The sequence below is a fragment of the Ptychodera flava genome, chromosome 6 (assembly GCF_041260155.1).
Source record: "Ptychodera flava strain L36383 chromosome 6, AS_Pfla_20210202, whole genome shotgun sequence".
Taxonomy (NCBI): Eukaryota; Metazoa; Hemichordata; class Enteropneusta; family Ptychoderidae; genus Ptychodera; species Ptychodera flava.
The window spans coordinates 21,139,604-21,153,022 of record NC_091933.1 but is presented as its reverse complement, the minus strand read 5'-3'; the positions used below and the strand labels follow the sequence as shown (position 1 = coordinate 21,153,022).

The 13,419-nt window shown below is 40.0% G+C and overlaps 2 protein-coding genes across 2 annotated transcripts in view; both read left to right on the top strand.

Moving 5' to 3' along the window:
• Positions 1–3,984, top strand: part of LOC139135130 (von Willebrand factor-like) — a 62,558-nt gene extending 58,574 nt beyond the window's left edge. Inside the window, exon 32 of the mRNA XM_070702382.1 lies at positions 3,177–3,984. The gene's annotated coding sequence lies outside the window, so the exon portion shown is untranslated. The remainder of the gene's footprint in view (positions 1–3,176) is intronic.
• Positions 1–13,419, top strand: part of LOC139134382 (mucin-2-like) — a 39,773-nt gene that overhangs the window by 6,762 nt on the left and 19,592 nt on the right. The window contains exons 6-10 of the mRNA XM_070701243.1: positions 3,177–6,488; positions 6,734–8,203; positions 10,004–10,030; positions 10,646–10,884; positions 11,553–11,688. Of these exons, the coding sequence (XP_070557344.1) occupies positions 3,177–6,488; positions 6,734–8,203; positions 10,004–10,030; positions 10,646–10,884; positions 11,553–11,688 (5,184 nt within the window). The remainder of the gene's footprint in view (positions 1–3,176; positions 6,489–6,733; positions 8,204–10,003; positions 10,031–10,645; positions 10,885–11,552; positions 11,689–13,419) is intronic.

The following is a 13,419-nucleotide window of genomic DNA, read 5'->3' as shown; positions in this document are numbered from 1 at the left end:
TTGCAAATGTATAGGATGCATCATCGAACTAAGAAATAAATGTGAATGTTTGGTATATCCGATATTGTATATGAGCTTTTTTGTGAGCTCTGCCATCGTTTTCGCGGAGCTTATCGGACAGGTTGATTGTTCGTCGGCGTTCGGCATCCAGCGGCCTTCATCAACTTTGCACTTTTATTGGTGACCGCTACGCGGGGCAGATTGTTCAGTTTACATGTTATTAGGGATTAGCCGAGTTGACTTTGTTCAAATGTTATAATTTTCATATGCAAATTGAGGGTAATTTTCCAATGTTAGTCAAAACATCCCTTTCTTTGATACTACTGGTCTTGCAGATTTGAAATTTGAAATGAATCTTAGGGGTGTTAAGGATACTTTTATTGATATAACTTGCGTACGTATTTTATCGAACTTTTTTTCCTATAATTTGCTCATGAAAACGTGACGTACGTTCCCATTTGTTCAAATAACACTGGCATTTTGCCAGTTTAAATTGCCTTCTGTCAATAATGTTTGTGAAGTATTCCTATTTTTTTTTCAATTTTTATACCATGTAACGATTCCGTTGTTATTTTATTTCAGCGAAAACAAACAGTAGAACTATATTGGCTGCTTGGTTGCTTCTTTCATATGAAAATTGGCGGTTATTTGCCGAATCAGCAAATTATTGTATCACATGTTACCGTAGACTATTGATTTATCACAATAAAAAAGTCTAGCACCGTTTATTAATTATGGTTCTTATCGCAAGTGCCTTATCTAACTCTAATGGAGCAAAAAGATGCAATCGCGATCTTTTGGAATAATTCTTTCAACTCAAGTATGACACTTCTTTCATATTATCTCATTGACATTATACACGATTAGTTTTGGTGCGGATGTATCGTTTTTAAACGGCAAAGTGCGTAGATAGAACGTCGCAACATTATCAGACATAAACACTTTGATAAGTTGATGACTATACCATATAGAGCTTGTTTCAGAGTGTTAAAGCACCTGTAGAGGCACATTGGCGTCTTACTACGAGATACATTGCCATTTAAATTTAAGTGATATAAAAACCCAAACTTTAGTGAAAGAAAGTTAGCGTCAGAGGTTATGTAATTATCAGGGAAAAATTGAAAATTATGCAAGAGTTTAAATTTCAACGATCATGTCAGAACGCACGCAATGCGCACAAAACAAAGCCGGCAAGGGAACTTCTTAATTTCCTACCCTTATCATTCATAAATACGACAGACGTCTGATCGATCTCATTTAGCAACAAACTTGCAAGAACCAGAAACAGATGAACAGGACAAAGACTCCTTGACAGTGACAATGGAACAAAGAATTGTGATTACCGAGCCTGCCAAACGTATTTATATTCATAAGAGTAATCGTCTTGCATATGTAATACATAAGACGTCAATGTACATGTAAATTGTACGAAAAGGTGCTGGTTAGGGCCAAATGATTCAAGAGGTTAAGTGCGGTAACGTATTAGGAGACCAGCGCAAAATACTTACTCAATAGTGTGATGTTGTCAACATTGAGAATTTTAGACTTTTCTGCCTGAAAAAGGATTTATTTTAACGGGATATTTTGATTCTATAATCAGAAGAGTGAAGTGTGATGCCTGCTTTGTTTGTTCAGAAGACTCTAGATAACCCTTGAATTTTGTGCATGGTTTGTATAGCATTTATTAAATGCCATTATCTCAAAAGATAAGAAGTGGTATAAGGAGATATTGTAGATCATCGCACTGAATACGGAGGAAACGGTCCATGGAACTTGGCTTAACACGGTCACTTTTTCCAAACATTGCAACGTCGAGTTAGGAGCATATTGTTGTTTGTTTGTATAATTTTGATGTTTCTATTTCACTATAGATTTGATTCTCTAAAACATTTTGCCTGATGTTCCTATAATCATTGTGAGCACATTGTATATTATGGCTATTTACCACTATGGTTTGCCATCAAAAGCCGCCTATTGCATAAACCAACTGCCACTGCCATTGGACAAGTAGTTTGTCTGTCATTTGCAAAATTATTAACTTCATGTCAGAGAGGGTCGTTAGAGACAATTGTAAATTTTCAATGCGTGTAGTATTGCCACAAATATACACAAATATATACAAAGAAGTAAAGATATGTTCCCGGAATAGTAAACCAGATAGATATACCTGACTTTGGACACAATAGATGTATGAAGGTCAAACATAAACTATTGGTACTCGACTAACAACATAAAGAGTTGCGTCGTTGACCTCGTATCGAGTAAACATTTTGGGTAGAAACATTTGACGTATTTATGAGAATAAATTATAATTACAATTAAATATGTAACGTGAAGGCAAGGACAGAAATAATCTATTCTCTAACATTTGTTTAACGACCTATCTTTTGCATGTAAAGAATCTAACCGTGGATTTCAGGCTTTGTGAACTGAAAATGACACGACGTCGACACGATTAAGACGAATCCTCAATGATAATGATGAATGCATTGCCAACACTTTGTCGTAGACATCCATAGTACCTAGATCTATATGACATCAGCACCGTACAAACGTTGTATTTGTAATGTCAATTGGTTACTGGTAATGGAAAATCACGTTTTTCCAATATGGAAATCTGTCTCCAACAGTATGTAAAAAGGGCTTCAATCTGCAAAGCAGAGATGGAGCATTTCTGCTCCCAGAATGATAAAGTGTATTCCTCGGTTTTGTGTATACTTTTTTTGTATTGTTGCCACTTGCATATTTGCGACTGCAAATCTGCATGAAAACATTCAAAAACTGTTTTGACAACGGACGTTTGTCTCTACGATGAACGCCCAAAATTTGTCATTTTGAGGATCACCCATCACAAGGAAGATTAGTCTGATACGGTAATTACTAGTTAAAAAGAACATTTCACGAGGTTATCAGGACTTTGTGTGCCATTTAAGATAAGGTCAGGGTGATAAGTACTTAGTGCTAATAGCTTCGGTTTATTGAAGATTTCTTGTTATTAAGTGAGAAACTTCTGAAAATCAATGAGGCAGTCAATATTAGCCTCTTAGTACCATTTGAAAGAATAGAGCTCTGTATATAAATTTAGCAGGTTGCCATGTGACTACGATTTAGTATCCTACAATCTATTTGTGTTATTGCTTACTGAACAATAATGATCTCTTTCAAACACATTGCAGTGCCTCTACCTACTACTACAGTCATCCCAACAAAACCTGTAGTTACCAGTAAAGAAATGACAACAACATATGTGATAACAACCCACACTGTAACAACTGCTGAACGGACAACTCCTGAGGTTAGCACAGAAAAAGTTACAACACCATCAGTAACAACAAAAGGGCCGACAACGAGGGAACCAAGCACATTTGCTGCCACAACCAAGCCACAAACAACGCATGTAGTCACAACAGAAGAGGTTGTTACTTCTACGGCAAAACAAACAACTGTCATGTCAACAAAAGAGGAAACAACACCTATACCAGTGACTACGGAAGAAAGTACAACCCAGATTGTTACAATTACACTTGAACCTGAAACAACGCCTGCAATCACAACTAAAGCACCAACAACACATGTGATCAGCACTGAAAAGCCAACAACAGCACCTACAACACCGTCTGTTACTACTGAAAAACCAACAACAAGCGTAATCAGCACTGAACATCCGACTACACCTTTTGAGTCAACAACACTTCCTGTCACAACTGAACAGCCAACAACGCATTTAGTCACAACTGAAGCACCAACTACAGTGAAGGTCACAACAGGAAAACCAACAACACAAATGGCCACAACAACTGAACCTGCAACCACAGTAACCGATGTCCTGGCTCATACGACTTCTCTTCCAACCGCAAAACCTCCTACTACGCAGCCCCCAACAACATTGGTTACCACTCACAAGCCTACAACACTTCAAGTCACAACAACATCTGCAACAACACAAGTTAAAGCGGGAACACATACAACCTTGCTTCCTACAGGAAAAATATCAACAAAGGAACCGACTACTCGAGAAGCTACTACACAATTTGTTACAACAAAGGAGGTTACAACACCTGCGGCCACAACTAAACAAGCAACAACACCTGCAGTCACATCACAAAAAGCCACAACAGCATATGCAACAACTCAAGAAGCTACTACATTACTTGTAACAACAAAAGAGGCAACAACATCTAGAACTACTAAAGAACAAACAACACCTACACCTGCTACAACTGAAGCATCAACAACGGAAATTGTAACTGTAACTCTAGAAAAGGTCGAGAAGGTCACAACAGAAGGACCAACAACAAAACTGGTCACTACTGAAGGTCCAACAACACCTGTGGTCACAACTGAAGGTCCTACAACACGCCTGGTCACTACTGAAGGTCCAACAACACGCCTGGTCACTACTGAAGGTCCAACAACACGTGTGGTCACAACTGAAGGTCCAACAACACGCCCGGTAACTACTGAAGGTCCCACAACACGTCAGGTTACAACTGAAGGTCCAACAACACCTGTGGTCACAACTGAAGGTCCAACAACACCTGTGGTCACAACTGAAGGTCCAACAACACCTGTGGTCACAACTGAAGGTCCAACAACACGTCTGGTCACAACTGAAGGTCCAACAACACGTCTTGTCACAACTGAAGGTCCTACAACACGCCCGGTAACTACTGAAGGTCCCACAACACGTCAGGTAACAACTGAAGGTCCAACAACACGTCTGGTCACAACTGAAGGTCCAACAACACCTGTGGTCACAACTGAAGGTCCAACAACACGTCTGGTCACAACTGAAGGTCCAACAACACCTGTGGTCACAACTGAAGGTCCTACAACACGCCCGGTCACTACTGAAGGTCCAACAACACGCCTGGTCACTACTGAAGGTCCCACAACACGTCTGGTCACAACTGAAGGTCCAACAACACCTGTGGTCACAACTGAAGGTCCAACAACACCTGTGGTCACAACTGAAGGTCCCACAACACGTCAGGTAACAACTGAAGGTCCCACAACACATCTGGTCACAACTGAAGGTAAAACTGCACGTGTGGTCACAACTGAAGGTCCTACAACACCTGTGGTCACAACTGAAGGTCCCACAACACGTCAGGTAACAACTGAAGGCCCCACAACACATCTGATCACAACTGAAGGTCCTACAACACGCCCGGTAACTACTGAAGGTCCAACAACACGTCTTGTCACAACTGAAGGTCCAACAACACCTGTGGTCACAACACAAGGTCCAACAACACCTGTGGTCACAACTGCAGGTCCCACAACACGTCAGGTAACAACTGAAGGTCCCACAACACATCTGGTCACAACTGAAGGTAAAACTACACCTGTGGTCACAACTGAAGGTCCTACAACACGTGTGGATACAACAAAAGAGGCCACAACATCTGGAACTACTAAAGAGCAAACAACACCTACACCAGCTACAACAGAAGCATCAACAACGGAAATTGTAACTGTAACTCTAGAAAAGGTCGACAAGGTCACAACAGAAGGACCAACAACAAAATTGGTAACAACAGAAGGTCCAACAACACCGTTGGTCACAACTGAAGGTCCAACAACACGTCAGATTACAACTGAAGGTCCAACAACACGTGTAGTCACAACTGAAGGTCCCACAACACCTGTGGTCACAACAGAAGGTCCCACAACACCTGTAGCCACAACTGAAGGTCCTACAACACGCCAGGTCACTACTGAAGGTCCAACAACACGTCAGATTACAACAGAAGGGCCCACAACACCTGTAGTCACAACAGAAGGTCCCACAACACCTGTAGCCACAACTGAAGGTCCTACAACACGCCAGGTCACTACTGAAGGTCCAACAACACGTCAGATTACAACTGAAGGTCCGACAACACCAGTGATCACAACAGAAGGGCCCACAACACCTGTGGTCACAACAGAAGGGCCCACAACACCTGTAGCCACAACTGAAGGTCCAACAACACGCCAGGTGACTACTGAAGGTCCAACAACACGTCAGATTACAACTGAAGGTCCGACAACACCAGTGATCACAACAGAAGGGCCCACAACACCTGTGGTCACAACAGAAGGTCCCACAACACCTTTAGTCACAACTGAAGGTCCAACAACACGCCAGGTCACAACTGAAGGTCCAACAACACGTCATGTCACAACTGAAGGTCCGACAACACCAGTGATCACAACTGAAGGTCCCACAACACCTGTGGTCACAACAGAAGGTCCCACAACACCTGTAGCCACAACTGAAGGTCCTACAACACGCCAGGTCACTACTGAAGGTCCAACAACACGCCAGGTCACTACTGAAGGTCCAACAACACGTCAGATTACAACTGAAGGTCCGACAACACCAGTGATCACAACTGAAGGTCCCACAACACCTGTGGTCACAACAGAAGGTCCCACAACACCTGTAGCCACAACTGAAGGTCCTACAACACGCCAGGTCACTACTGAAGGTCCAACAACACGTCAGATTACAACAGAAGGTCCCACAACACTTTCTGCCACAACACAAGTGAAAGCTAGAACACATACAACTTTGCTTCCTACTGGAGAAATAACAACCAAGGAGCCTACTACCCTAGAAGCTACTACACCACTTGTAACAACAAAAGAGGCCACAACATCTAGAACTACTAAAGAGCAAACAACACCTACACCTGCTACAACAGAAGCATCAACAACGGAAATTGTAACTGTAACACTAGAAAAGGAAAGAAGGTTACAACAGAAGGACCAACAACAAAACTGGTAACAACTGAAGGTCAAACAACACGCCTGGTCACAACTGAAGGTCCTACGACACGTCTGGCCACAACTGAAGGTCCTACAACACGTCCTGTAACAACAGAAGGTCCAACAACACCTGTGGTCACAACTGAAGGTCCAACAACACGTCTCCTATCAACAGAAGGTCCAACAACACATTTAGTCACAACTGAAGGTCAAACAACACGCCTGGTCACAACTGAAGGTCCTACAACACGTCTTGTAACAACAGAAGGTCCAACAACACCTGTGGTCACAACTGAAGGTCCAACAACACGTCTCCTATCAACAGAGGGTCCAACAACACATTTAGTCACAACTGAAGGTCCAACAACACGTCTGGCCACAACTGAAGGTCCAACAACACGTCTTGTAACAACAGAAGGTCCAACAACTCATCTGGTCACAACTGAAAGTCCTACAACACCAATCGAGACAACTGAAGGTCCAACAACACGTCTGGCAACAACCGAAGGTCCAACAACACATCTGGTCACAACTGAAGGTCCAACAACACGTCTTGTAACAACAGAAGGTCCAACAACACATCTGGTCACAACTGAAGGTCCAACAACACGTCTGGTAACAACTGAAGGTCAAACAACACACCTGGTCACAACTGAAGGTCCTACAACACGTCTGGTCACAACTGAAGGTCCAACAACACCTATTGTCACAACTGAAGGTCCAACAACACTTCTCCTATCAACAGAGGGTCCAACAACACATTTAGTCACAACTGAAGGTCCAACAACACGTCCTGCCACAACTGAAGGTCCAACAACACGTCATGTAACAACAGAAGGTCCAACAACACGTCTTGTCACAACCGAAGGTCCAACAACACTTCTGGTCACAACTGAAGGCCCAACAACACGTCATGTAACAACAGAAGGTCCAACAACACGTCTTGTCACAACTGAAGGTCCAACAACACATTTGGCCCACACTGAAGAACCCACAACACCTCGAATTACAACACAAGAGCCACCAACTACCTATTCTGTCACAACAGCTGTGGAAACAACGCCAATTCCTTCAACAACAACAGAGGCCGGTACGACTGAGATTGTCACTGCTTCACTTGAGCCTGAAATAACAACAATTAGAGTTACTCAGACTTTGCCACCACAACTCTGCACTCCTGGATATACAGATTGGATGAATATTGATACTCCTATGAAAACCAGCGGCAATGATATAGAAAGTATCGAAGAGTTAAGGAAATTTTTTAGCTTCTGCTCATATCCATTAAAGATTGAATGCATTGATATATACACACATGAGTCATCCCATGATTTGGAGGAAAATGTGATCTGTACCTTGACTGATGGTTTAATATGTTATGACAGCGATCAAGACGATGGCAAATGCCGTGATTATGCCGTGCGATTTGACTGTGGTAATTGTTATGGTAAGTAAACATTTTATCTTCTCATAATAAGGAATTGCCAATCTAATATCGTAAGCATGATTAACAATAACATTAACAAAAAGAGCAAAATATTCATCTCTTCCATCCCGTTTGACAGGTAAATGGCAATGACCCTACTTATCAAATTCTCTTGAATGTGGTTGTTATTGTACAGTTACAAGTGATACAGTTCTTCAGAATAATGAAGTTATCTGGTTGTTGTGATGAATACTAATTTTCTTGAAATTCGAAATTTCAAGTAAACTTAAAAATCCATCAAAAAATTGCAGCAATTGAAGATAGGCATTTAGTAAATTCGTGAAAGGTTTATGCTCTATTTGACAAAATTGGCGCTACTTAAAGGAAACAAGTAGTTGGGCAATTTCAATCTAAACTTACGACTCATACTCTTTGTAAAATGGTCTGAACGTTGGAATATTTGATGTACCTAAAATATCAGACATATCTTCAAAGGCTATAGTTGCTATGAATTCATCTTTAAAAGGGTTTACCAAAATGTGAATTCTTTTCTTAATGCTTGATAGAAGCTTCTTGTATCTTTAGATAAAACAAATTTATAGTGTCAATAGAAAATGAAGTTAGCTCGGCCACTGACTTTACAAACGACGTCTGCTTTATAATACAATTCTAGCAAAATGTTCAAAATCATATTCCAAGGATCAAATCTAAGTCGAACAGCTATTAAATGATATTACTCTATTTACATTATTGTAGCATCATGGCAAAATGTTAAGACTGGAATATTCAAAACGTAGAATTGAACAGACATATTAAAAAGTTATGTGGCAGATATTGAGATATTTTGGACGAATATGAGACTGTTATTTAAACGATGAGTGATGGTAAATCTAACCACGACTTCGTTACGGTAGCTTTGCTCTTTACCGACACATTTTTTCAAAGCAATTTCTTATTAAAGATGACATTATAATCCCTTCAAACTATATATTTTCAAAAACAGAGAATCTCAAGTTTAGGTTTGTAGCAACAATTTACTCGAAGGATGAAGGAATATATATGGGTAGAAAACCTCATTTATAAATATGTACTTATATCAAAAACTTCATACTACATGAAATGAAATATCTCATTTGAGACTACAGAGTATGATGAACAAAAAGACTATTTTGCTTTGCATTATTTATTTTCGCATGGGTTGAAAGACTGACATTCAAAAAAGAATAAAAATTATGATAAGTGAAATTAAAACGACTCTTATTAAAACTGCAAGAAATCTATTGCCAAACAAATCGTCGCTTTGTTATACAGAAGCTAAAGAAGATAATGTGAAAATTTCACAAAATTTAACCCATTTTCATATGTTGAAAAGGGAGAAAAAAATAAGCCGAGAAATAAGATGTTTGCATAACTTTATTGAACACACAAGTATCTATCATGCTAAAAGGTGAACCTAACTGATATTTTGGTCTTGGGTCAAGAAATTAATAAAAAATGCAAATTAAATGACTCTTTATAACACAATGATTTTAAGCAAGACACACTGTGTTATGTACATCGCCTCCTTAAACGATTCATTAAATTGCATCACTCACAAATGTATCATTTTCTGACCGATCCTGATGGATGTTGCATGTCAACAGGGTTTCTTACCAAAACCGAACATTTGGCACCACCATTTACCGTCAGGAGTTCACGATGGTCCAACTAACTCCTTCCAATTATTATCTCAACGTAGAATTAGGACTTCCGCTTTAACGTTAATGAACATAAATATGAATTCTAAGATGATTATTACTATTCTGTCATTCTTATTTTCAGGCTCCACTCTTGCTCCACAAACCACAGGTAAGACCAAAACATCTAAACTGTGCACCGGGACGCATTTTCATTAGTGCGTATTAGGGTCCGAATGTAACTTCTATTGCTGGAAACCTTTCTCTTCGGAAGAGACTATACGCTGTTTTCATAGAATGTGGATATGTAGGACCTCTGTAATTGCTTCAGACATATGTTTTGTTTGTCTTCAGTCGATTTTACGATTTGCCGTGGTTGCACTAGGATATCAACACTCCCTTAGGAGCGACTTCAGTATAATAGAAATTTGTGTTCAAGTGGGTTACGATAGCTTTTCATCTTTCAAGAATTTTTCAAAACTAGAATGGTAGACAAAACTAAAAGGCTAGATGTTTATAAGTGAAGTACATAATGATTTAGTTGACATCTTTACTTTTGATGACAAGGCAATATTGTGTGTTGTAACATTCCTTTTAATTTTTTTTGGAATTCATGCGTGTGGAAAATCAATCAAAATACAGTAATTAGAAATTTATCTTTCTCAAAGGTGGACAAAATGCCAATTTCAAGACAGTGTAGCTTTTTATCAAACTATGGAATTGATTTCAGACAACAATTTGGTAAGTCGCCACACATTGTAATCATGGTATCATTCTCCATACAAAGGTCCCTGCGGCGATGGAAAGTCCTTGGCCGAGTTCACGTGCGAAAAGATGTGCAATTCCATGCAGGCTGTCCAGCCTGAATGTCAAACTGATGATGATGCCACATTAACTGCATGTGTGACGGAACAACCTTTCTGCACTGATCCAAATAAACGCATCATGGATGTTGGTGGCGAGTTGAAGTGCGTCGCCGAAGAGGCGTGTCGGTGCTGGCGTGAAGATAGCCAAGAAATGGTCGCTGTGAGTATTTACAATCGACCTCGATTTTCAGTGTCAAAGAAAGGACATCGGATACCTTATTAATATAGGTTGCAAAATAAACCAGACACACAATGTGACCGTGTAGGACAAATAGTGACCGTCATTTTTCACGTTTTTACTCTTTCATTTGATTGGCATCATGAAAGTCGGTGTCGGCAATTTGAAAATAAAAGTGGAGACAATGGAACTAGGCTATTACCGTGCGTGCCATTTTGACATTTGTCACCGAAGTTATGATCATGCTGCCTGTGTGAAATTTCGGCGCCTGAGCTACGACGTTCTGAACAGGCTAGTCGGCTAGAATTTCCTTGTATTTTTTTGACACCCAATTGACTTGTTCGGATACGGATTCACATCTTTCGGTTTGAACTTACCAGTCTTTCTTTGGGGGACTATTTATGTCACTGCCAAGAGAATCTGACGCAAAACCACACAATCGCTGACCGAACACCAAACAGAAATATTACTACATGAAGTGGTTTCATCGGAAATTTTAAGAACAAGGTTGGTTTCGGGAGAACGCGACTATGGCACGGCATGTGATTTAAAGAGTGACGACAGAAATGCGATGTTGTATTCAAAGTGTCCGTCTTTTTTATTGAAAGCATAACTTGAGCAGCACTTCAACGCTTTTTTTTGTTCAATAGCCGGGTTCGAGCTGGACAAGCATTGATGACGAATGCGAGGTATGTCAGTGTTTTAACAACGCAGTGGAATGTGCTCGGAAAACTAGCGGCGGTTGCATCACGACAACACCAATTGCTCCAACTACCGTGGTCATCAGTAAGTGAATATATATTATATATTTATCACACACTAGCGACTGATTTTACAAAACCCTATTACTGTCCATAGATGTCAGGCTTTATGCATCGTTGGGCGATTCCGTCTTGTTCATTGGTTTTCTTTTTTTCAAAATTTTACCTCGTTGCTGCTCAGATCAGTCAATATTTTACATTAATCAGACCTGTTCAGAAGCATCTTTTCAGAAGGAAATGTTAATTTCATCTTTTCTGTCAGTTTTGTCCTAACATATGGAACACCTCCAGTGTGACTTAACGTTCATCAAGACTGATGCCGAATCAAAACCGTAAACATTACAGAACGACTAAATTGTAATGTATCTGTTAATGACGGGGATTACTGTCAAAAACTTTCTAAAAACAGCGATTTAACTCCAAAATATGACAATCGTTTGAAGTTGCTGTCTGCAGTTGCTGTCAGTTATACTGGGCCCTCTAGATACGCATGTGAATCGTCGGTACGACAAGTTATTCACGATGTTAATGGGTCAGTGCTTTTGAACATCAGCTTTGCCACCGACGATATTAATCTAAACGGCAGTGATATGGGTATTGCAGACCGAGGTCGTACGGTGAAGGGTCCAAGCTCGGGAGGGCCCATACGCCGTACCACATAGGCCAAGGCTGCAAAGGTTTTATCAGATACCTTATGGAATGATAAATTTGTAGTTAAATTCAGTGAATTCTCGATCGTATTCGAACTCACAACGCACGCAATCTAGTCGTCTAGCGCAGACAAACCGCCACCCTTAAAAGGAGTGGTTCAATAACCGAGCTAAAATAATACATTTAGCAAAGCTTTTGAGATAAATATGCGTGTGATATCAAATACGTATGGCCATTTGTGTAAGTTTTCGGGAAAATGACGGCTGCATCCAGTCAAGGATTGATATCCATAATGACGTAATTTGTTTATCTATAGAACCCGCAAAGCAGCGTGCGTGTACCAAGTGACACAGAATGAGGCTGAAATCGAAGTGTAAAGATTAACAGCGTGATACAAATCATCGTACGTTACAATGCACAGGCACCGAGATCAGATCATCAGAAAATAAGGAGTAATTTCAAAAAAATGTGATGTCTTTCAGTAAAGTGTGAAATCATTTCACGATGAAATCATCACTACTTGAAGCTGAGCGGTGGGCGATGGCTTGGCTCTTGTAACATCCTGTGAACGCACTCGATTTGATTATATTCCTTAAGTTCAGTTTCTCATCTTTAAAAAAAACAACGATTGACCATCAGTAACACACCTAATTTACACTGGGTATTAATAGAAATATCAACCGAACTCACCAGCTTCACTGTCGCCACTACGATCAGAACGATGGGGACGTTTTACGTGTTTCTGATTTTACGCTGGCCTTGTTTAGAAATGGAATGTTCGTGGATAGCTCACAACATGCGTAGTAGCCAGAATAAAGCTAGTTAAGAAATGCACGCGATTGCCCATATATATATATATGTATGTATGTATGTATGTATGTATGTATGTATGTATGTATGTATGTATGTATGTATGTATGTATGTATGTATGTATGTATGTATGTATGTATGTATGTATGTATGTATGTATGTATGTATGTATGTATGTATGTATGTATGTATGTACTTAATGACATCGCACCACATATGCAATACCTTCCCCTAATATGGCAAGCCGTTGTTGACCTGCTTGTAACAAACTTTTTTCTGAAACTTCCTTCTTTA